The sequence below is a fragment of the Aotus nancymaae genome, unplaced genomic scaffold (assembly GCF_030222135.1).
Source record: "Aotus nancymaae isolate 86718 unplaced genomic scaffold, 86718_ANA_hifiasm-v0.15.2.pri h1tg000029l, whole genome shotgun sequence".
Taxonomy (NCBI): domain Eukaryota; kingdom Metazoa; phylum Chordata; class Mammalia; order Primates; family Aotidae; genus Aotus; species Aotus nancymaae.
In genome coordinates, this window is record NW_026988442.1 from 10,094,283 (window position 1) to 10,118,452 (window position 24,170).

At 44.0% G+C, this 24,170-nt stretch overlaps 1 protein-coding gene and 1 long non-coding RNA gene across 2 annotated transcripts in view; one reads left to right on the forward strand and one right to left on the reverse strand.

Moving 5' to 3' along the window:
- The first annotated feature begins 32 nt into the window (after positions 1-32).
- Positions 33-22,301, forward strand: FKBP1A (FKBP prolyl isomerase 1A). Its single transcript, XM_012455286.2, has 5 exons — positions 33-156; positions 237-284; positions 17,821-17,933; positions 20,759-20,923; positions 21,192-22,301. Exons 1-4 carry the CDS (start codon positions 120-122, stop codon positions 20,885-20,887), a joined length of 327 nt encoding a protein of 108 aa, XP_012310709.1. The 5' UTR covers positions 33-119; the 3' UTR covers positions 20,888-20,923; positions 21,192-22,301.
- Positions 14,325-24,170, reverse strand: part of LOC105719291 (uncharacterized) — a 49,528-nt gene continuing 39,682 nt past the window's right edge. Inside the window, exons 2-3 of the long non-coding RNA XR_001107945.3 lie at positions 19,845-19,962; positions 14,325-16,799 (exon numbers count right to left, since the gene is read on the reverse strand). This is a non-coding gene — a long non-coding RNA (uncharacterized LOC105719291). The remainder of the gene's footprint in view (positions 16,800-19,844; positions 19,963-24,170) is intronic.

A 24,170-nucleotide genomic window follows, 5' to 3' on the forward strand; every position in this document is an offset into this window, starting at 1 on the left:
GCGTGCGCGTGCGCAGGCGACTCGCCGAGGGAGTAGGCAGATTCGTGGAACCGCCGCCAGTTCACTGTCGGTCCACGCCGCCCGTCGCGCTGCCCGCCCGTCCAGCGTCCGCCGCCGCAATGGGAGTGCAGGTGGAAACCATCTCCCCAGGAGACGGTGAGTAGCGGCGCGCGGCGGCCGGGAGTGCCTCCAACGCTGCGCGTATCCGCTCACAGTGCCCGTCTCTGTCTCCTCAGGGCGCACCTTCCCGAAGCGCGGCCAGACCTGCGTGGTGCACTACACCGGTGAGTCGGGGGCCCTGCGGCGTGGGGACCCGGACCGCGGTCCCCTGCCCGGGTGCTGCTGGCCGCCAAGGCCTGGGGCCCGGCGTCCGGGGGCCCGGGGCGTGGCAGCGGCGAGGCCCGCGTGGCCCGAGGCTGAGGCCTGGGCGGTGGCTCAGGGGCAGCCTCAGGCCTGCGAAACCCGGGCGGGTCTGAATTGGCGGTTGTGAGCTTTGGCGGCGGGCTAGGCGTTAGTTATCTAGCCCATCAGCTTTTCTACACCTTAGTTGCTGCCCTTATTCCCACTGCTCAGATGAGGAAACTGAGGCTTGGCAAGGCGAAGTCACTTTCCCAAGGTCACACTTTCAGGAATGGGCAGAGCTCTGGCCAGGGACTATTAGGAAGGATTTGTACCGTTTCTGTGACCCTATCCCCGCTTCCAGCCCTCTCTTCAATGGAGATAAGGACGAGGTAATTCCGAGTCTGCAGAGCTGCTGCTTCCTCCGGGCGACTCGGAATTCGCCCCTTTGCCGCGGGTGGGGAAACGACCCATTTCCTAAGTCATTGCTTTGGCTCTTCCTGGCCTGGGGGGAAGTAGAGCTGCACGGCCTTTTTCCGGCTTTTTACTTTTGAGCCACTTAGAAATCCAAGACTCTGTGGCAGCGATGGCTCAGGCTGACCGGAAGCTGCACATGTAGTTTAGTCCCCCAGCTCTTCTAGAAATAGAGAATTTTCTCATAACCATTTTAAAGAATCTGGAGGATAATAAACAGTGATAATGTAAGCCGGAGGAAATATTAGACACCGCCCCCTCCCCAGCCGGAAGTCAGACATCAGAGTCGTGTACTGCTTTTACTCCTTGCCCTTACAAGGTCCTCCTGGTTTGTATGGGGGCAGGGGCGGGAGAGGGAGAGAGCTGAGTTGGCGGAGACTCCATGGCTGCGGCTGTTGGTCCCACGAGGGTGGGAATGATTGGTGTAGCCACAGTTGTTGATAGGAATAACCTTCCCTCTACCTCCTTCTTCCCCTTTCGCAACCTTCCCACCCTTTCCTCTGTTCCTCCTCCCTCTATTTTCCCACTCCCTCTCCTCCTCTTCTTCCTCCTGGGTAGTAGGCTGTGGGCAGTTCTGGCCAAGTTGTTCACGAATAAGCTCCACCTTTCCCTTCCAAATCATGGAAATATGAAGGGATCCCTCTATTGAGGGAAATGACTTTAACTGGAAAGAGGAAAAGGCAACTAACATCTCTCCTCCCGTGCCCTTTAATTTCTGTTGCCCTTCTCCATGGGTAGAAATGGGGGCAGGACATAGCAGTTAAGGACTAGAACTTTAAAAAGGCTGCCAAAGGAGGAGGCACTGAAACTCATCTTTGTGGGGAGCAGTCTCATGTCTGTGAAAGAAACTGGAAAGCGCTTTTGATGTTTTAAATAGCTGTCCCTGTAGGTCACAGTTAGCACCTGAGCCTGGGAGGTCTAGTTGATGAAAGCGCATGCTTTTGGTGATTTTTGATTGGAAGGATGAGAAAAGTAACCATTGCCTTTTATTTACAGTGCACGGGTGAGTGGGCAGTTCATTCAATTCCCACAGCCAACTGGGGCAAAGACTGGGACTCAAGCCATGAGGAGCTGCCTTCTGTCACACCCCCTCCCCATGCTAGCTTGTACATAGCCACAGTGGGGTGTCTGGCAACATGTGTCCCACTCCCACGTCTGCCCCTTTTGCTCACCCATGTTCTGGTGCTGCCAACTGGACTGGACCCCAGTATGTAGGCAGTGCCACACTTCACCATGCCTCTTGGTGAAATATCCTCTTCACACAGGGTGTCTGGAGCCTTTTCCTATGAGAACAGATGGTCATGAGACCCAGAACACCATCAGGGTTTCCAGTGCCTCTTGAAGTCTGTGTTTTTCTCTCGGGTGGCACCCACCTACATGTTCCCAGAACAGCAGCAGGACCCTGGGATGCATTAGGACAAAAGCTTTCTTTTTTATTTCATTCTGATAAGCCCCACAAAGACGCCTTAGTGAGAAGCCAGCTCTGCCTCATGCTCACAGAATAGGCTGTTTTCTAGCAGGCTGGCGGCTTTGTTCCCATGGGTCTTTGTCACCAGCATCCCAGGAATAACCTGTTTGAGACCTGTGGGGGCGTGAAAGGAGTGGGTAGGCACTGTGAGATCTCATCTGTAGCAGTTGAGGCTTTTAAGTTACTGGGGATAGAATCCATCTTGGGGAACATGATCAGAAGTTGGAGCTTATCACAAAGGTTCCAGGGGTCTTCAAAGGCAGGAAGTGCACTGGTCCCCAAGAAGAAAAAGGCAATAATCGTGATGCCTCCAGTTCTCATCTGTTTTTTTGTTTTGGTTTTGGTTTTGGTTTTGGTTGTTGTTTTGTGTTTTATTTCCTGCCTGCCTGACTACCTCAGTAGTCTCCTGTTAGAGACTTGTGTTTTTCTGCTTCTCCCAACTGGTAGGTGGTAGATGTCCCCTGCATGCTCACCCTTCACCCCTCCCCATGTCGTTTCTCTGTCTTCTTTTGAGTATCTGGCTCAGATTGCTTGGCTGTGAGTCTGTCTGATTGTTACATTTCCTGAGAAGGAGGGTTTGAGTAAGGTGAACACTCTTGATCCAGTCAGCTCTTGCCAAGTGCCCACTGCTGCTGATCTGGGCACAGGTCCAGAGAAAGAGGGATAGAAGTAAGGTGGCCAAAATCTCCCCTTAGCCATCAGAGGTGTGCAAAGCACAGACTGACCTTTACCACATGGGTGCTTTAAATGCCACTAGTGGCTGTCAGTAGTCGCCTTGATGACACTCTCAAGAGTCCCTCTGGTGACTTCGGTGACCTTCTAGCAGAGCACAGCATGAGCAAGGCCTTAAAGGAAGGCCTGCACTACCTCTGTGGTACCAGAGAGAAAATAAAAAGTTCACTATCACCAGCTAAGCATCTCTTAGGAGCATGACAGTCATTGAGGGAGGGAGGTGGTAGAAAGGTAACCTGCCGAGTAAGTGCCTTTAGCAGCCAGTGAATTCTCACAGCTCCTCCCTGCTGCTTCCAGTAGCTTCATCTTTACTGTAGAGCTTGTCCTGGCACACAGCTAGGTTTAGATCTCTTTTACTTATTTCAGTAGGCCATGTGCCTGCCATTGTGAGAGCAACCTCAAGGGGAATTGAAGGAATGTTTTCTTTTTTCTTCTTAACAAGTAGCTGGATATCTTGTCCTTGGGATCGGGTTTAAGTCGGCTATAGCCTCCTGGCTTCTGACTGAGAAAAACTAAAAGACTCTCAGAAGGGGACTTCCTTTTTCTTCTTAAAAAGTAGGTGGACATCTTTTCCTTGGGATCAGGTTTAAGTCAGCTATAGCCTCCTGGCTGACTAAGAAAAACCAAAAGCTCTTCAGCCTTATGTCCTCAGGAGGTCAACTGGGAGAGCTTCTGAGGCTCCCAGGGCAGGTGTGGCCACTTTGCTGCAGCCTCCTTGCTTTTCCTTGCCTCATTCCCCCTTCTTTGCTTTATTTCATACACTCCCTTGCTGGGTATATCTTAGTTGGTGATCTGATGTGTGGAGGGAGGTTCACCCTCAGCAGAAATGCCTCAGGTGGCTTTCCCTGACATGTGCTGTCTTGAGGCACACAGGCTGTAACTGTTGGGGCAAGGCTGCAACAAGACCCTTTGTCTTTTTCCCACAGCATATGTATTTTGAGCAAAAGCAGCAAGCCAGGCTAGGGATATGGCTAGTGAACTAAATAGACAAAGACCTGATCTGGTGGGACTTTGCTCATGATGAGGAGACTGATAGTATGGCCATGGGGCACATCAGGTAGTAAGAAGCACTGTGGAGAGATTAAAGCAGAGTGAGGGGTAGGAAGGGAAGTTGGCTGCTTTTCGCGAGGGTGATTGGAACAGGCCTCTGAAAAAATGACATTTTAACATTCACTCAGAGGAAGTTAGTGAGGGAGCTATGGGGCTAACTAGAAGAGTATCCCAGGCAGAGGGAAGAGCTCATGCAAGACCCTGAGGCTGGTGTCTGCTCCCTGCGTTAGAGGAACAGCAAGTGGATTATGTGAGAGGGTATGTGGCAGGAAATGAGATGGTGGAGCCTTGGTAGTTGTTATAATAATGTTGGCTTTTTCTAACTAGGTGGGAGCCATTGGCTGGCTTGGATTTTAATAGGTCCCCCTCCTTCTGGCTACTGTGTGGACAACAGGCTGTTGGGGGCAAAGGCAGAAACAGGACACTGGTTGTATCCCAGGTGTGTAGAGTGCCAGCTCAGGCAGTGGGCAGAAGTGTTGCCAGGTGGACATTGATCCCCAAAGAGGATGTGGGTTCTTTGCTGTGTTCTCATTTTGGCCCTGCTGTCCAACAAGCTGAGAGCTTGAGCAAATTGTCCCACAGTTCTCAGCTTCCACCTGCTGTCTATAAAATGGGAATAACGATGCCTGCTGTGAAGCAAATGCCGATTGAGACTTACCCAGTTGTCTCCAAAGTGGTGTTCTTTTTTTAAAGCCACAGTTCCATTGAGCCTTATTCATTGGAGTTATGTCTGTACTCTCAATCTAGAAGAGTCCTTACACTGTTTTTTCCTTAACCCTGATTTATTCGAAGAAAGCAGGCAATTTATCTTATAGAATACTCCACATCTGTCTTACTGTTTTCTCATGGTATAGTTTAACTTGTTCCCTGCCTTGATTTTTCTGAACCGGATGTTTAATGTTTTAAATGTCTGAATAGATTCCTTTTAAACATTTTAGTATGAGTACTTCATCCTCAGCACACATAGGAAACATCAGTAGTTATGATGCTAAATTTGATCTTTTTTGTAAAGGTATATTTTCCCCTTTGCAATTAGCAGTGATCTGTGGCGTGCTTAGGTAGCCATAGATGGCCTGTTGCTCATCAGCCTTTCACCTAGTGGTGTTTACACTATATGATAATTCTCTCCTGAAGAAATCTTTCATTGGCATTCACAAAGTGTTGATTTATAAAATTCCTTCATTCTTTTCTAAATTCATGAGCTGCTATTCTTCATTATGGTATAATGAATATATTCATTATACAGCTAATATAATTCATTAGCTGCTATAAGGTAAAGCTCATTCTTTGCCTTTAAATAGCAATTTTTATTTTTATTTTTTGAGACAGTGTCTCCATCACTCAGGCTGGAGTGCAGTGGCTTGATCATGGCTCACTGTAGCCTCAACCTTCCAGACTCCCATCCCAGTCTCCCATCTGGCCTTCCAAATAGTTGGGTCTACAAGCACATGCCACCCAGCCTAATTTTTGTATTTTTTGTAGAGACGGGGTTTTGCCAGGTTTCTCAGGCTAGTCTCAAACTCCTGGCCTCAAGTGATCCACCCCCTTTAGCCTCCCAAAGTGCTGGGATTACAGGCATGAGCCACCATGTCCAGCCTTTAATTACCAGTTTTTAAAATGAAAAATGAATGTTAACTGATGGGGTGTTGCCATTCCCAGTGGGGGCAAGTGACTTTTTCCCCCTCTATTTGCTTTTACTGTACTGTGGGCTCAAAACTTTGGTCAGGACCTTAAGACAATGATATCCTTTATTCTTTTTGATGCTAATGTCATCCTAAATTTGGCCAGTAGGAGCCCTTCAAGCTGACTCTAGTACCTTTTTGACAGGCTCCCACCATTCCTTCATCCATTTCTTGGTTTCACTATTCCGGTCCTACTATCACCCATCTTTCAAAGAGCTCTAGTTCCTTTTAGTGGGGTCCATAGACCCACCCTTTTTTTTTTTTTTTTTGGTAACAGCCTTATTGAATATAATTTACATGCCATAAATTCACTCGTTTACTCATATATGTTTTAACTAGAACATTTTTAGTGCTTAAACTGATTTTTATGATGTACTGAGGGATTTATTAGATCCATAAACTGGAAATCATTTGTCTGCCTTGGAATTTTCTCTAAAAATATTGTCACCTGCTATTTCCCATGGAAGAAGCCAGGGTTATTATGAATAACTTAATCACATAGCATCCAGTTCTCCCTTTGGTGCTTATGGTGACATTTGTTTATTTTTACTTCAATTTTTTTGTTTTTGTTTTGTTTTCCTGCTAAGAAGTTTAACCAAGTCCCTGCCTTCCCTCCTCTGGACCCTTTTGATTTTGACCAAGTACATTCTAGCAGTGCAGAAAGTTGGGGAGGCAGAAATAACCATTTCCTAGATGCTACTGTCTCTTCCTCTTGTATTTACTCTTTCGCTCCCAGGAGCTCAAGCCACCTTGGCCTGGATTGCTCAAATGCTCCAAGCCTTTTCCCACATGGAGGTCTCTGCCCCTTTGCTTAGGTGCTACCACACTGCCCTCACTCCCTGCATGACAGGCTCTTTTCTGTTCTTTATAGCACAGCTGAAGTAACACTTCACATGTGTACATGCATGCTTCTAATTCTGCTACAACACACCCATCTATTTTCTTAGCCCTCATCATAGTCAGGATCTGTGTAGTTAGCATCTGCTCTTTCCCCAACAAACTGCAGGCTCCAGGAGGCCAGACCCACACTAAGTGTTGTTCTCCAGGGTCTCCCCATCAGTCTTGGCATAGAGTAGCTATTGAGTGACTGTTTGAATGAGTGTCCAGTTAGGACCTGGGATTCCGTCAGTTTATTTTTACTTTTATTTTTCCTTCTGTTTTTTGTTTTTGTTTTGTTTTCCTGCTAAGCTTAACTAAGTCCCTGCATTACCTCCGCGGACCCCTTTGATTTTGACCAGGTATATTCTAGCAGTGCAGAAAGTCGGGGAGGCAGAAATAACCAGTTCCTATATATTTATTCAGTGAATATATAAGGAGCTGGGCAAAGCCTCAGTGTTGCCCTCAAGGTGCTTACCCTGTAGGGAGTGGTCAGTTACAATGAAAATACCCCAAGCACCCTACAGCTATAAGCTAGAACTTCTTGGAGAAAGTGCCACCTGGTCTTGGGTGTGTCTGGTGCAGTCAGGCAGGAGGAAAGGGTCTTCCAAGTATGTATACAGGCCAGGAAGAGAAAAGGGTACTTTGACTTTTTCTGTAAGTGCTTATTGAATGTCTGTTATGTGTAAGACACTGTCCTGGCTACCAAGAATTTAGGAGGAAAGAAGACACAATTCCTGCCTTCATGTTACACTGTAGTGGAAAAGACATTATAAATATGATTAATAAGCATGACTGTTGTGTGTAAACTCGTAAATGTTAAGAAGGGAATAGGAAAAGGTTGAGCTTTTAGATAGACTGGCAAAGGCCTCAATGAAGAAGTAACATTTGAGAAAAGACTTGAAGGAGGTAAGGATGTAACCCATGTGACTATTTGAGCAAGACAGTTTTAGGCAGAGAGCAGCAAATGCAAAGGCCCATGGGTGGGGGTATCCCTGGTGTGTGTGTAGAACATAAGGAAGCAATGTTCTGGGACTGGAGAAGTATGAGAGTAATCAGAGGTGAAGTTAGAGGGATGGTGGTAGGGGCGGAGGCTTGACAGCTCTTGGTAGGTCCTGTAGGCCATTTTAAGAGCTTTATCTCCTGAGATGGGGAGTCACAGGAGTTTTTTTAGCCAAGGGGTAATAGGGTCTGGCTGCTGTGTCAGGTTTAGACTATAGGAGAGCAAGGGCAGCAGCAGGGAGACCAGGGAGGGAGTTATAATAGTCTGTAACAGAGGTCCAGAACTCATGCCTTTAACCATTATATCCTGTAGAAAATGCATATTTCTACCACGTCCAGCTAGCCACTGTTAAGTGATATTTCTTTTTTTCTTTTTCTTTTTGGAGACAGAGTCTCATTCTGTCGCCCAGGCTGGAGTGCAGTGGCGCAATCTCAGCTCACTGCAACCTCTGCCTCCTAGGTTCAAGCAATTCTCCTGCCTCAGCCTCCCGAGTAGGTGGGACTACAGGTGCACGATGCCACGCCTGGCTAATTTTTTGTATTTTAGTAGAGGTGAGGTTTCAGTGGGTTGCCCAGGGTGGTCTCGAACTCCTGTGCTCAGGCAGTCTGCTCACCTTGGCCTCCCAAAGTGCTGGGATTACAGGCGTGCGCCACTGCGCCCAGTCTAGTGCTATTTCTTTCTCCCCCTCCCCATATGATACAACATGGTAGGCCCTCTTATTTATATTGTGATTAAAATGGAAAACGGAGAGACACACCCACAGGGCATGCATTCTGGTTTGTGTTTTTCTTATTGCCTCTGGATTCTGCATGTTCTTCCCATTATGGACCCTGCCTTTGAAAATACACTTTTGGTTATAGGATCTAAAGGGATTTAGCCAAAGGTTAGAAGCATTTCCATTCCGCGTATGGGAAATGTACTTAAACGGTTTGTAATCTCAGGGAAATATTGGTGAGAGTGAGCTGGTTCCCTCTTTGAGTAGGCACTTGGACCCTTGGTCATACCCCTCACTCATAAGGAGTTCTCAGAACCTTACTTCAGGGAGGTTGTGCTGGAATGCAGCCACAGAGACCCAGAAATGGAATAAAAATGTAAGATTTGAATTTGTATCTTTTGCCTATCTAAATGTAGAATCCCTTTTAACCCATCATGATTAAGACAAGTGGGTAGTTGGTATGCTAACATAAAAGTGACATGACTTCTCTCAACATCTATTTCAAACTCAAACATAAATCATTTTTCTTTGAGTATGGCTCTGCTAGTGGAGTTCCCCATCATAGTTCTTGCAAAACCAATTTGACCTTTTTTAAAGTAGAGCAAAGACAGTTGTAAGAACATATAAAAATCCAACCTTTCCAGATTTTTAAGATTTCTTTTTCTAAATGTAGTCTCTCATAAGATTATTCACTAGCAATAGTTTTTTAGTGACTTGCCTTTATTGAGTCTTTCCCAGCAGTCAGCTAGAACCACTGTTTGTATTCACACTCATTTTATTGACTCACATGCTATTTAATTACATTATCTTTATACAGTAAATATAGCTACCATAAATGGGTTTGGGGACAAACATAGGTAACCACTCCTCTCTTTATGAATATAGAACTCATGGGACTGAAGGAGTGATCAAGAGCTAGAGACTAAAGCATGAGGGAGTGTTCACCATGCTGGGGTACGAAGGCTGTGAGTTGTATGAGTCTCTGAGTAAGGCAGCTGAGTTAAAGGTGGTTAAGAGAGCTTCTATATCTAATAAGGAGAAGGAGGAAAGCAAACAGCTAAACATTAGACCCTGAGCCATACACCCATCTGGGAATGTTCTAAGTGACTTCAAATGCAAAGCCTCAGAAAAATATTGGCTCCCCCTACCTCCATTCAACCATTACACTATTTTTTAAGAGATAGTCTCAGGCCGGGCATGGTGGCTCACGCCTGTAATCCAAGACTTTGGAGGCCAAGGCGGGCGGATCACCTGAGATCGGGAGTTCAAGACCAACCTGACCAACATGGTGAAACCCCGTCTATTAGAAAAAAAAAAAAATTAAAAAAAAAGAGATAGTCTTGTTCTGTTGCCCAGGCCAGAGTGCGCTTGCGCAGTCATAGCTCACTGTAACCTCAAACCTCTGGGCTCAAGTGATCTTCCCCCTTAAGCCACTCAAGTAGCTAGGACTACAGGCATGCACCACGTCCGGCTAATTTTTTTTTTTTTTTTTAATTTTTCATAGAGACAGGATGGGTGGGGGCGGGGAGTGAGTCTTGCTATGTTGCCTAGGCTGGTCTCAAACTCCTGGCCTCAAATGATCCTCCTGCCTTGGCCTTCCAAAGCACTGGGATTACAGGCATGAGCCTCCTCTGCACCTGGCCTCATTGCACCTTTTTGTCCTTAAGAAACTCACCTGCATGTTGAAAGTAGAAATCCTTTGTCCCTCTCCAAACTGTAAATGGCAAGGACTTTATTTTGAAGGTTTGGGGCTTAGGATATTGTTTTTTTTGTTATTGTTTGTTTAATCATAAAACTTCCCATATTTTGGTTCCTGTAAAATGCTGCCTGTAGGAAACACTCCTGCAAAGATTCATGAACAACTTTAAACTGCACTGTGAGTCATGAGCTTTCACTACAAGTGGTGAAGCCATAAGTCTATAGAGGTGCCTTCTTCAGTCTTCTTTCCTTTCCCACTAGAAGGTATATGGGACTGCCCTTCCCCAAAGCAGAGTGCCCTGGAAGTGACTCCATTTCTATTGGGTTATTAGTGAAATAATATCCCAGTGATCCTTGCGAATCTCCAGGTCCTGGTCTTGAGTCTTAATCACTGCTTTAGTGGTTTGAGCCAACCACCAGGAACGTAGTCTGGGGATAGTTTGCTGCCCAGCAGCTGCTGGCCAAGTCTCCCTCTGCTGATTCCTTGATAAGCAGTAGGAAAGCGCAGGCTGCTGGGAGGTAGACAGACCTGAGACTCTCTGCACTGTCTTGTTTTTTAAACCCTTTTGCTCCCTTTCCAAGAATTTCAGTTTGAGAGGAGACCCAGGCGAGGTGACATCAACAGCCTTTGCATGCAGTCTTAGCTTTGGCCCCTTTCATGGTCTTGTGCTTTTAACTGGAGCACATTTTCACATTTTGCTCACTGATTAGTAACTAAAGGTGCTAAAAGTAAAGACTACCATTCTGGGATTAGCCCTTATACTCATGTTACCATATAGGAAAGAAGGTCTAAATATGAAGGCCTCATGCTTGTCCTTAAAAATCATGCAAGTAAAGCAAATCTAAGAGTGCCTCTGAATACCAGCACCGCAGGTGCCACCAGGACACAGAACGCAGGCCAGGTCTGTGAGCTTGGACTGCATTCAGTCAGGAGAGCCAATACTAAATACTTGAAATCAAGAATATGGAGCTATTCCAGGCAGTTTCTCAGGCATGTGTTATAAGCTTTTGTATGGCCAGAAATGAAATCGGTCAGTTCTTCAATTAAAAGGTAATGCTTGTGATGTTTTATGCTGAGCGGCCTTTAGAGCTTAAAGACTGTCAGCTGCCATATCTGCACTGTAACCTCAGTTGCCTTGTCTCAGCAGGGCATGCTTTCTCTAGGAAATTATGGCACTAACTTGGCAGGTGGTTTCACTGTTCAAGGGCTCCAGCTCCTGGCACAAGTGATTTCCAGAGTTAAAATTGAAGCAACTGCTGAGACTTGACTTGCTGCCTGCTTTACCTGTTCCTTCCCCAAACAGAGGAAGCATTATTCATTCATTGCCAGTGTGGATATAGGAGCTAAACATATATAGGATTTTAGTAAATGCCAATGTCTACTTTTTTCTTTTCCTTTTAAAAAAAAGTTATTGATACATGATCAAAATCCAATCAACTGCACATTTTAAAAATGTACAGTTTCATAAGTTTTGATGTGTTATTGTTCCCCTTTGAATTCACCCCTCCTTACCCTCCTCTAACAACTACTGGTGTGCTTTTTTGTCAGTGTAGATTCGTTGCATTTTCTAAAGTTTTATATAAACAGGATCAAACAGTATGTTCTTTTGTCTCTGCCTTTCACTTGGCATAATTATTTTGAGATTCATCTGTGTTATCCCATGTATCAATTGTTTGTTCCTTTTTGTTGCTAAATAATTTTCTCTATATAGATATATGTATTTACCAACTTACCAGTTGGTGGATGTTTGAATTCGTTTATAGTTTTTGGCTATTGAAAATAAATCTGCTTTGAACATTTGTTTACAAGTCTTTCTATGGACATAGCCTGTCATTTCTCTTGGATAAATACTCAAGATTAGAATGGCTGGGTCATATGGGAGATGTAAGTTTAACTTAACTATCAACCTGTTTTCCGAAGCTTTATGTTCTATTCCCACCCAGCAGTGTATGAGAATTCCAGTTCCTTCACATCCTTAATAATGCCTGACGTGGTCAGTCTTTAGCTTTACTCATTCAGATCGGTGGTAGACACATCTCCTAGTGGTTTTAATTTGCATTATTATAATAACTCAGAATGTTTAGCATCTTTTCATATGCTTACTTGCCATCTATCTTTTTCAGTGAAGTGTCTGTTCAAATCTTTTGCCTTTTTTTTATTGATTTTTTTAATTGCTGAATTTTGATGGTTTGTTATATTCTGGACATAAGTCCTATATCAGGTGTGTACTTTGCAAAAGTGTTCTCCCAGTGTATGGCTTGTCTTTCATTTTCTTAAGAGTGCTTTTTAAAGTACAGAAATTGTTTTATTTTGATGAAATTCAATTAATTCTTTTATAGATAGTGCTTTTTGACATCATACTAAGAAACCTTCACCTAACCCAAGGTCACAAAGCTTTCTTTCTTATGTTTTCTTTTAACATTTAACATTTAGGTCTAGGATCCATTTTGAGTTTATGTTTGATAATGGCGTGAAGTTTTTACTGTATTACGTGTGAATATTTTGTAATTTCAGCCCAATATAATTTTCATCTCAGACATTGTAGTTTTCATTTCCGAAAGTTGGAGTCTTATGGTCCTCCTCTACTAATTCTAACATTTTGTGTGGTCTGAGTTGCTTTCAGTTGATTAATAAGTCTCCTCATTGTGGGTCCTGTTTTCTGCCTCTTTGTATGCCTAGTAATCTTTGGATGCCAGACATGAATTTTACCTTTTGGTGTGCTGGATATTTTTATTCCTATAAATTTTCCTGAGTTTTATACTGAGAAGCATTTGAGTTATTTGGAAACAGTTTGATGCTTGTGAGTCTTGCTTTTGTGATTTGTTAGGTAGGTCCAGAGCTCAGTTTAGGGCTGATTATTTCCTGCTATAGGCAAGAACTTCCTGAGTATTCTGCCCAGTGCTTCGTGAATCATGAGTTTCTCCAGTTTGACTGGAGCCCTGTGTGAGTACTGGGTACTGTTCCTCTAAGCCTTTTGGATAGTTCTTTTCCTGGCCTTGAATAGTTCCCTCTAATGTATGCACTGAGAGGGACTCTGCTGAATACTCAAAAGAGGACCCTCTGTAGATCTCTGGGGAGCTCTTTATAGCTCTCTCCTGCCAGTACTCTGTCCTATGACCTGACTCTAGGTGCCTTGAGCTCCATTCCCCTTCCCTCTCCCTGGAACTCCCAAGGATATAGGCCTGGCCTTGTTTCCCAGGTCTCAGGAATTATTGTTCTTCATTATGGATGTCTGGTGTCTTACAAACTATCATTTTAGCTATTTTGTCTAGGTGGTTTTTAGTATTTTGTGGGACTCTTTTTAGGGAGGAAGGGATTGGTTGTGGGTTGTTTCAAGAACAAATCTGATCCTTGTCCTCCATCTTGACCAGGAATGAAAGTCCTCCCTACCTGTTTTGACATTACAGACTGAACAGCATAATTCCCCCCCCTGAAAATGCTACATGCACACTCATTCTAGCTTAACAAACACTGCTTTTGCCTTCTCCCCCTGCCTGACAACTTATGGCCATAGATGAGTGGCCTGTTCCTCCCCGCTTGGGAAGCCCTCTTTTTTCCTTGTCCTATAGCTTGTGCCAGTTGTGTGACGCCCACTTAATCACATACCACCCTGCCCATTTTTGCAGGTTATTGTTTAGCTTTCTGACTTCATTATGGGAAATCCTCTCCTTGGGCCTAAGGAATCGCAACACCACTGCCACCACCCAACCCTTCCCTGTGAAGATTTCTCCTTAAAAAAGTAGATGAGATTGACAGTTGGTGACTGGTCTGAAATTCTAGAGCAAGTCGTACGTCCCTTTCCCAGGGACAACAGATCATCCAAAATAGCATAGGAAAATAAAGATCCTAGGCAAAGGTCCTGCTTAAGCTCCTTGACTTAGAAATCCTGCTTCCTGGCTTTTATGTTTTTCTTAAGATACTAGGGAGAGGCTTGCCCCTCAGTGTCCAAGATAGTAGGCTCAAGAGAGCTGGGGTCAGGCATTCTCACAGAGCCATAGTCTTCACCGAAGAACATCCACGTCTCCATACTGGCTCGGCAGCAGATTCAGGCTATGTCCCACCTTGTCCTTCTATCCTGGTACCAGTCAGATAGATAATTGAAGTATCTCACCTCAGGCAAAGCAACATTGATACATGGATGCATGTAGTGTCTGGAGGTTGCTTGGCATTGCATTTGATCAAGGCAGTAAAAACAAAGTTTAGGGAGTCTGTCTCAGTACCCTGTGGTTTTCATTGCAATCAAAATACTATCTTGCACAGGTCAGGGCATGTTCAAATTTGGTAAGAAATAGAGTAATTCTTTTATAGATATACCATATTTTTCAAATTATGGGTTGCAAACCATTAATGTATCATGAAATAAATTTAGTGGGTCACAATCAGCATTCTTTTTAAAAATGAGAAGTATATTCCGTGTAGTAACTTACATGTAAATTTTATTTTGTTTATACATAAAATGTGGTTACATGTACTGGGTCCTGACATAAGATACTGGTCCATTGTCGCAGATCAGGGATATCTCTTTGTGGTTTTGGTTGTTGAGTTCCATTTCTTTGTTACACCTGTTGTGGCAGCACTGCATTGTGGTGTGCTCACTAAATGTCAAATAAAGGTTTACCTCATGCCAGTTGTGTTTGGCTGGAGGCAACTGAAGACCCAACATAAGGCAAAGCAGACTTCCTTTTTTTTGTAAGACTTTATTTTTAAGAGCAGTTTTAGATTATCAGCAAACTTGAGAGGCAAATACAGAGATTTCCCATATATCCCCTGGTCCCACACATGCATAGCCTTCTATTATCAGCATCCCCCACTAGAATGGTACATTTGTTGCAATTGACGAACCTGCATTGACACATCATGATCACCCAAAGTCCATATTTTACTCTAGGGTTCTCTCTTGGTGGTGTACATTCTGTGGGTTTGGACAAGTGTATGATGGCATGTATTCATTATAGCATCATACAGAACATTTTCACTGCCCTAAAAATTCTCTGTGCTCCATCTGTTCTTACCTCCCTCTACCCTTGACTCCTGGCAGTCACTGACCTGTTGACTGTCACTGGTTTTACCTTCAAAGCACACTTTTAATCACTTTAGAACATGAGTTTTGAGGGAAGTGGTTTGGGGCTGATTCAGAGCACTGGAATGACCATCTTGTGGTATGCCTGGCCTTCGTGTGGTCACAGGGTCACTGGCATGTTCCATATATGATATCCTCACACAACAGCATTCATCAGGTAGAGCATGAACTTTCTTCCCAAGTCTTTGTTTTTCTTTTTACTGAGGTAGGACTTTCCTGGAAGACGCCAGTAGACATCACAGCAGGTGCAGTGGTGCCCAGACTAAGTAGGTGTAAGTGCCCAAACTGACCCAAATCCCTACCCCACACCACCCCTGGCATAGGGGAAAAGCTTAGATTGATTTCAGTTCATCTGCTGGGCCAGGCTGTTGTTGCTCCTGGGAAGTTGATGTTTAATTAGAAAGGAAGGTGAGTGTGCTGAGTCCAGGTTGTCCCACAGCCTTGGTTCCAGGTTGCCCCTATGGGCATGTTTTTCTTAAAATAATGTAGACTAGAGAGAAGCTCTTTCTGGTTTTCAGTCTCCTTTGTGGCTCACAGGCTGTGCCACTCAGTGGTTCTGACCTTGGGTGGGTTACTGAGCCTTGAAGTTGGTTTTCTTATTTCTGTTAAAAGCAGTTTCATGGAAGTGGATGGAAAGGCTCCCTGCCTGGCCAAGGAATGGAGGATCAAAGCTGTTCATTGCCTACTCTCACCCTTACCTCTGAGTTTGGTTGGGTTGGATTCTGTATAAGAAGTACAGTTTGAAACGGGCTAAAGGCAGTGTGTTTGGTGGGTATTGTGGAGCCTGGAGACCTGTTGTCTCCTAGGAACTCATTTATAGAGAACTGTTCAAGTCCTGCCATCAGTTATTTCTTTCATTGAGTGGTGACTGCATTCTGGTAAAGGAATGAACTAAATGCATATCCCAGCTTACCAGTTTTGGGGCACCAATTTCTTGGAACAGGTACAGATCCCCACCCTCCTGTCTCCTCTTAGTCCTCAGCTCCCAGCTTCAGGCTGCAGGCAGCATTGGCATCCATTCTGCTCCCAGGACATCCGTCTCTACTCCTGCTCTGTTAAAACACCACTACCCAACCCCCGTCCTGATTTCTTATTTTGTTAAAGTCCACATAGTCCAGTAGCTGTGATAACGCTGCCAATTCATCTCTGCCTCCCCATCCTACTTGCAAGTATTGACATTGTTTTTTAGGTTGGGATTTTGTCAGGATTTTCCTTTTTTCCTAAACTCATACACAACAGAATTGTAATGTTTTTGTGGATTTTCTAATGCTTAGAACCATGGTGAGTGCCCACTCACAGTCTTCCAGTAAAATCAGTTTTGTGCCAATTATATGTTAACCACTGGCTGACCCTCCAATCTGGGATCCTAATTAGAGAATTTCAGGAACTCAGTGTCAGCTATCACATTTGGCTGGCAGTGGCTCCCTGAGAAACCAATGCTGATGTTGTTTTTGAAAAGGAAGTTGCAGATATCTACAGCAGATGTCTGTTCCTCTTTTCTCATAGCATCTCTGGAGTTCCCCTTTTATTGGAAGGTGCCGTCGTGGCTTGTCCAGCTTCTGGGAAACGGATAATAGAGCGTGGCATTTGGGTTTATGATTTATAATGTAGTTTTACTATTTTGGCAAGCTACTTCACTTCTGTCTGCCTCAGTTTCTTCATCTGTGAAATGGGGATAGTGCTGTGGAGAAAGAATTGAATTAGTTCATGTGTGGAAAGCACCTAGCCCAGTTAGAGTACCTCAGAGTGGAGCCACAGCCAACAGAGTTGCTAGCAGTTGGCTGGGTTTACTGAGTTAATTCTTTAAGGGCAACCATTCTAACCTCCTTAGTATTCCTGCTCTCTTTGTTTAACAGAGATGACATAAGTGTTAGCTGTGCAAAAATCAGCACAGGTTGTTTTCTGGGGCAGCAATGGATAAAATAAGTGGGATGAATGCTGCACACATTCTGTCTTTCATTTCTCTACTTCAGCCCAGGTTGGTTTTTACTTTTTCCAGGAAGATTATGACAGCTTAGGAACCAGCCTACAAGGGCCCAGCTTTATGCCCCAGGTTTCCTGTTGGTATGAGACACTTGGCACTAGAATGTGAGTGACAGCTTGCCTTATAGCTTCCTCTTACCACATCCCATAGTGCTGACCCACAGCCTGGAGAGCAGCAACATGTGTAGGTCACAATCAGTGAACCACAGAGGAGAGGGTGGCAGATAGTGGAGGGGGATTTGCCTGCATTGAACAATGGAGGAGCAACATGTAAACACATTATATGTGAAAGGTGATTGGGGAACTTAGGAAGGAAGATTGCTTCTTGCACTGTGTGTGTCTTCTAGACATTTTGTGCACCTCAAGGGACCACAGTTATTTTTAGTTGGGGAGAAAATCCACCAGGTGCTAGGAGAGTCATGGCAGGAGGAAGTTTATACTTCCCATCTCCAGAACAAGGTGGACTGCCAACCACCTTTGGTATGCAGGGTCCTTTTGTAGTCAACTTACTGCTTGGAGTCAGGGAAGAGCATTCACAGGTCTGGTGTAGGACTACCCCAACTCCTTAGATGCCCAGTGAGGCCACAGGAAACCCTCCCTAGGTACCGCAATTCCTGCCAGACTCTTCCGCACTAGCATCTCTGATGGGTGCTCTGCTGGTCTCTGACTTGCCTTGTGTCATTACTTGTTGCTCATGTTACAACTGCCCTTTTTCACAGGGATGCTTGAAGATGGAAAGAAATTTGATTCCTCCCGGGACAGAAACAAGCCCTTTAAGTTTATGCTAGGCAAGCAGGAGGTGATCCGAGGCTGGGAAGAAGGGGTTGCCCAGGTATGCTCTCTGTTTTGTTTTACTTTCTAGTATTTACCTTTTATATTATTTTTATAGATGGCATATTTATATGGCTCAAAAATTTAAAAAGTGAAAAGTCTCACTCTCATCCCATCTGCCCAATAACCCCACAAGAAGCTCCTGTTGTTAATGTTTTTTGTACTGTGGTTTAAGCACATACTGCTTTTTTCTTGCTTTCACATACATACTGTTTTGCAGTTTACTTTTTCACTTAATCTATTTTTGACACTCCCTATACCAGTACATGAAAGAGGAGTAAACTCTGATACAGCTGCATAGTGTTTCTTTATGTAAGTGTTCTATAACTTATTTTGCTAGTGCTCTATTAATGAGTATTTGGGTAATTTCCAGAATTTTGCTATTGTAAACAATGCTGCAGTAACTTACCTTGTACAGATTTTATTTTACATGCGTGCAAATGTCGCCATAGGACATATTCTCAAAAGTAGGGTGAGTGCTTAAAGTTGTGTGTACTGTTTTTTGACAGATATGCCAAGTTGCTGTCTCTAGGGGTTGCACTCTGAACTGCCTGAAGGCTATGAAGGTGCAATCTCCTCCTGTCCCTAGCATCACAGTGTATTGTTAAATCTTTGGCCTCAGGACAGTATGAGTAAAAAGCAGTATCAGTGATTTTAATTATTTCTCTTACTATTAACCGTATTGTGTCAGACTGCTTCTGACAGGTCATACTAATGGAGAAAGTAATTTTGTCTTGTGATCCTAATCTCTTTCCTCCCCATTTGTGGAAACAGCTTTTGTTCTGCTAACACTATAAAATTCCCAGGAGACAGTAGGGACCCAGGGTTGCCAAATTTCAGCTGGATTCTGTCTTCCCATCAATCCTGGGGATTTTTTCTGGCTCTAACCAGGTAAAGGGATGTTTTTCAATGACCTAAGACCCAGGGAACTTTATAATTAGGCTCTGCATGATGGGTAGTCTGCTTTCCTCTCACCAAGGAGAATCAGAAATTTAACCAAGATGGAAGACAGATTTCTGTCTCTCTCTTTTCCAGAATATACATGCTCTACTTCCTCTATAAAACATCACTGATTTATCTCCAAATAAACTGCTCAACTTTCAGAAACTTGAAGCCTTCCAGTCGCAGGTGTCTGGGTTTCTGTTCCTGTAGAGCAGAGGGTTGGCAGTATGAGGAAGAGGCTTTGTAGTTTACTTCCCTTGGGAAACCTTGCCAACCATAGCTTTTGGCCTCTGTCTCCCTAGTCTAGCTGGCTCTTAGATCTGTAGCCCATCCTCTATCTCGCATGCCAGCCATTGTTCATACCACATCCCGTCTTTGACTGCTCCAGCATTGGAACAGTCGCTGCGTCGTATATCCTAAGTGCTGTATCTCCCATCAAGATAGTGTTATCAGCCTACTTCACATCTCAGGCTTGGAGAGGTATGACGGAGTATTGGGGAGATGCCTGACTCTCCCTTTAACTGGTGCTTTGGGGTCAGTCACAGCCCTATCATTTGTGAGAAGTCTGGGTAGTTTGAGATCTGCATAAAACATCTTTTAAATTCTTCACAGCATATTTTTTCAGCATATAAGTTAAAAACACAGAAAAGGGAAATTGTCTTATGCCCCTTTTCCTTTCCTTTTGATATTGTTTTGGTTTTACATGTTTACAGGCATTGAATCATGCCACAAGGACTATTTTGGCAGCTTTTTTTCATCCATCTTGGACATCTTTTCATGTTAGTACATTTAAAGCCACCACTATATTCTCTTTGACTAATCCCTGGTGTGGATATGCCTATGAAACCACTCCTTCTATGATGGATATTTGAGTTGTTAGCAGAATATTCTGGAAGTAGAATTGCTGAGTCAAGGAATATGATTGTTTTGAATTGTACAAGATAAAGCCATATTTCACTGTCCTTCCCACCTTGGTCCAACATGTCCCAGTTTCAGAGGGGAGCAAGGATTAGACACTTCACAGCCTGCAGCTTCCTCTTTATTCATCCTCCCTCCAGTGGAGTCCGAAAGCCAGGAACGTGGGAGACCTAAAGCAAAGCAGAGATAGGTCGAAGGATGGAAATACTGCAGAGAACCTGCTCACTGTTCAGAAAGTAGATATTTATACTTATTTCTGTATTTAGTTTGAAACAAAATAATACACAAATACATATTTTAAAGTAAAAATCTCCTTACTGGTCACTCACTATCCACATTGTTCTCATAGCAAAAATCTGGTATGTCCTTCCAAAGATGTTTTCTGTTGTAGGTATAATCAGTATTTTCAAAAATAGTATCATATAGTACATGCTATTGTGTAGCCCAGAAAATCATACTATCTTTTTTGAAGTTTTCCTATATGGGCAAAAAAGTAAAAGTAGAAAAAATACAGAAGAAATATAGACTACCCCCAAGTATTACTTTCTATGTATATACTTTTTTAAAGCATAGTTTCAGAGTATTCCTTTTTCAAGACGAGCATAGATGTCACCAAACGTGTCCTTTGAGTGACAGACCACTGAAGGGGGGACTAGGTGGTGAGACATCTGGAATGTTACCTGCCCAGCATTAGTCATTAAGTCTTGGGTAGAAAGGTTGAGGGCATGACCCTTCTGAGAGTCAAGAAAGGTTTTGAACTGCCATTGGGCCTCTTGGAGTGAGATGCAGGGGTCATGGAATCTGACTGCCAACCTTCAAGTCTTGCCCAGGGAGGTGGTGATGCCTGGGCAGCTGCAAAGTCAATACCATCCTGGCCAAGGAGCACCTAGGTAAACAGCTCTTGTTCTTACAGAGACAGCTTGGGTGTGTGTCAAGCTGAGTCTTTCTTCCTTGTTCTTTTCACAGATGAGTGTGGGTCAGAGAGCCAAACTGACTATATCTCCAGATTATGCCTATGGTGCCACTGGGCACCCAGGCATCATCCCACCACATGCCACTCTTGTCTTCGATGTGGAGCTTCTAAAACTGGAATGACAGGAATGGCCTCCTCCCTTAGCTCCCTGTTCTTGGGTAAGGAGATCAAATGCTGAAGGGTCCTTCACTGCCTTTGTGCCTCCCATGTTATGCCCAGTGTTTTGGTGGGTAGCAGAGAGAACATACACCTGGGACCCAGCCCAAGCCTATCTGGCTTTCTCCAGCTAGAAGAGAAGTGGCTTGGTCTCAGACTGCTCAGCTGTTGGGGAAGGGATCTGGCGTGGCAGATGGCATCGTGGCTGTCACCACTGCAGACAAAGAACACTGAGCTGCTGGAAACTCACAGATTTTCTGTCCCCAACAGGTCTGCCGTGGAGGGATCTGGTGCCTCCAGATGCGTGCACATGAATCCATATGGAGCTTTTCCTGATGTTCCACTACACTCTGTATAGACATCTGCCCTGACTGAATGTGTTCTGTCACTCAGCTTTGCTTCCAACACCTCCATTTCCTCTTCCCCTTTATCCTCGTATGTGTGTTTACCTAAACTATATGCCATAAACCTCAAGTTATTCATTTTATTTTGTTTTCATTTTGGGGTGAAGATTCAGTTTCAGTCTTTTGGATCTAGGTTTCCAGTTAAGTACATGATCAACTATTAACAGCACAAGTGATAGGTTAACTTTAGAATAGGAATTGGTGTTGGGGGGGTTGCAAGAATATTTTATTTTAATTTTTTGGATGAAATTTTTATCTATTATATATTAAACATTCTTGCTGCTGCGCTGCAAAGCCATAGCAGATTTGAGGCGCTGTTGAGGGCTGAATTATTCTCCAAGTTGAGAGATGTCCTTGGGTTAAAATAAAAGCCCTACCTAAAACTGAGGTGGGGATGGGGAGAGCCTTTGCCTCCACCAGTCCCACCCCACCCTCTCCTTAAACCCTCTGCCTTTGAAAGCAGGTCATTTTCACTGCGATGTTGGACACTACAGGTATCTATCTGTCCCTGAGCCAGCAGGGACCTCTGAAGCCTTCTTTGTGGCCTGGCTTATTTTTTTTTTTTTTTTTCCCATCCTGTGGTTTTTCTAATGGACTTTCAGGAATTTTGTAATCTCATAACTTTCCAAGCTCCACCACTTCCTAAATCTTGAGAACTTTGACAGTTTAAATTGAAGGTGCTGTTTGTAGACTTAACACCCAATGAAAGCCCAGCCATCATGACAAATCCTTGAATGTTCTCTTAAGAAAATGATGCTGGTCATCGCAGCTTCAGCATCTCCTGTGTTTTGATGCTTGGCTCCCTCTGCTGATCTCAAAGTTTCCTGGCTTTTCCTCCCTCAGCCCCTTCTCACCCCTTTGCTGTCCTGTGTAGTGATTTGGTGAGAGAAATCATTGCTGACCCCTCCCCCCAGCACCATATATGAGTTTCAAGTTTTATTATTGCAATAAAAGTGCTTTATGCCGGCTTTTCTCAGCTCTGTGTTATGGTGGTTACTTTCAGGTGCCTCCCCTGCCATTTGGTGCAGGAGGATGGGGTTGGGCTGGGTGAAGGAGGGTGGCAGTGGGGATGTAGTTTCAAGATTGTGTCTTGGCAGAAAAATGCAGCAGTGAACATCCTTCGCATTAGCCATTAAGGGGTGAGGAGGTTGGGAGTGAGGAGGGGGAATGTGGGGGGCAGTAGGTTTGCATCAAAGGAACTGCCTGAAGGGCAGGCCAAGATAGTCAGGGAACATCCCCTCCCCATTATCAAATATTTATTAAATGTATGTTCTGAGTAGAGCACTATGCTGAGTGTTCTTGGGTTACAGAGAAGTGGGAGATGCAACAGACTTTGGAGAAGTGAGTCACAGTCCATTTGGAGATGTGCTACCAGCAACTGCAAGCAAATTCATGAAGAGATTCGAAGGGAAGATTTTGATTTTAAATTGGTATTCCTCAGTAACATCTAGTGTAGAAAGACTTAGTCCTGTGGAGAGGCTGCGTGATTGCAGTAGCTTCCCTGGACCCTACCCTGTGTGCCAGTAACACCCTGCCCTTACTCAGAGTTACAGAGAATGCTCCCACACCTTTCTAAACACCTTCCAAAATTGCCCTAGTTGAGAACCACTGATTTTAAATAGGAAATTATTCAAGAGCTTCCTTTACTGGCTTCCTAAGTTCTTTTTGTTAATTTATAATCTAGACTGCCAGAGTCATATTCCAGGGCCATATCTTAGTGTCCCCAACAGTTTTTTATAAAAGTTTTCAAACAACAAAGATTATTAAAATGAACACCTGTATATCTACCACCTAGATTCTATCATAAACATGTTACTGTGCCTATATATCACATATCTATCTGTCCATCAAACTATCCATTATGTCTCTTCAGAGTAAATGGCAGACATCACAACAATTCCCCCAGTGCATATCATTGACTAGAGAGTAGTGTTTGTGTACGCTTTTGTGCTCCTGCCAGGATAAAGAACATTACCATACCAGAAAATTCCATTATGGGCTTTCCCAGTCAACCCCACCCCACACTGAGAAGCGATAATTGTTGTAATTCTTTCCCACCATAGGCTAGTGTTGCCTGTTCTGAAATTTAATTTAAATGGGATCCTACACTGTGTCCTTTTGCACTCAGCAGTCAGTGTTGTGACTTCACTCAAACATATGGAAAGCTCTTCTCACTGAACTTGCATTTCAGGGAAATCCTCTGATTGAGGATGGGGGTCCTCAAAGATTTTCACATCCTAATCCCCAGGACCTGTGACTGTGTCACCTTAACTGGCAAAAGGGACTCTGCAGATGAAGTTAAGTAAGGATTCTGAGACAGGAAGAGTCTCTTTATTTACCTGGGTGGATGCAGTGTAAGCACACACATCCATACAAGCATCAGTGAAGGCGAAGTGAGGGTGCAAAGACTTTGAGGATGCTAAGGTATTGGCTTTTAAGATGGAGGAAGGAGAGCAACAAGCCAAGAGATGCTGGCAGCCTCTAGACACTAGAAAGGGGAAGGAAATGGATTTTCCCCTAGGACTCCTGAAAGAGACACACCCCTACCTATACCTTAATTTTAGCCCTGTGATGCCCATTTTGGACTTCCGACCTCCAGAAATGCAGAATTTATTACTAAGGTGATAAATGAGTGTTGCTTTAAACCACTGTGGTAATTAGTTATAGCAATAATAGAAAACTAATATAGGGCCATTTTAATATTATTTTTAATATATAACAACAGAATAAGAAGTCAGGGTTTCTTTTTTTGTTAATCTGTTCAGGATCCTACCATCCTAGCAAATCCAGGTTCAATTTTTTTTCTCCTTCCCTTCTGTTTCTTGCCCTGAGCACTTACAGCGTT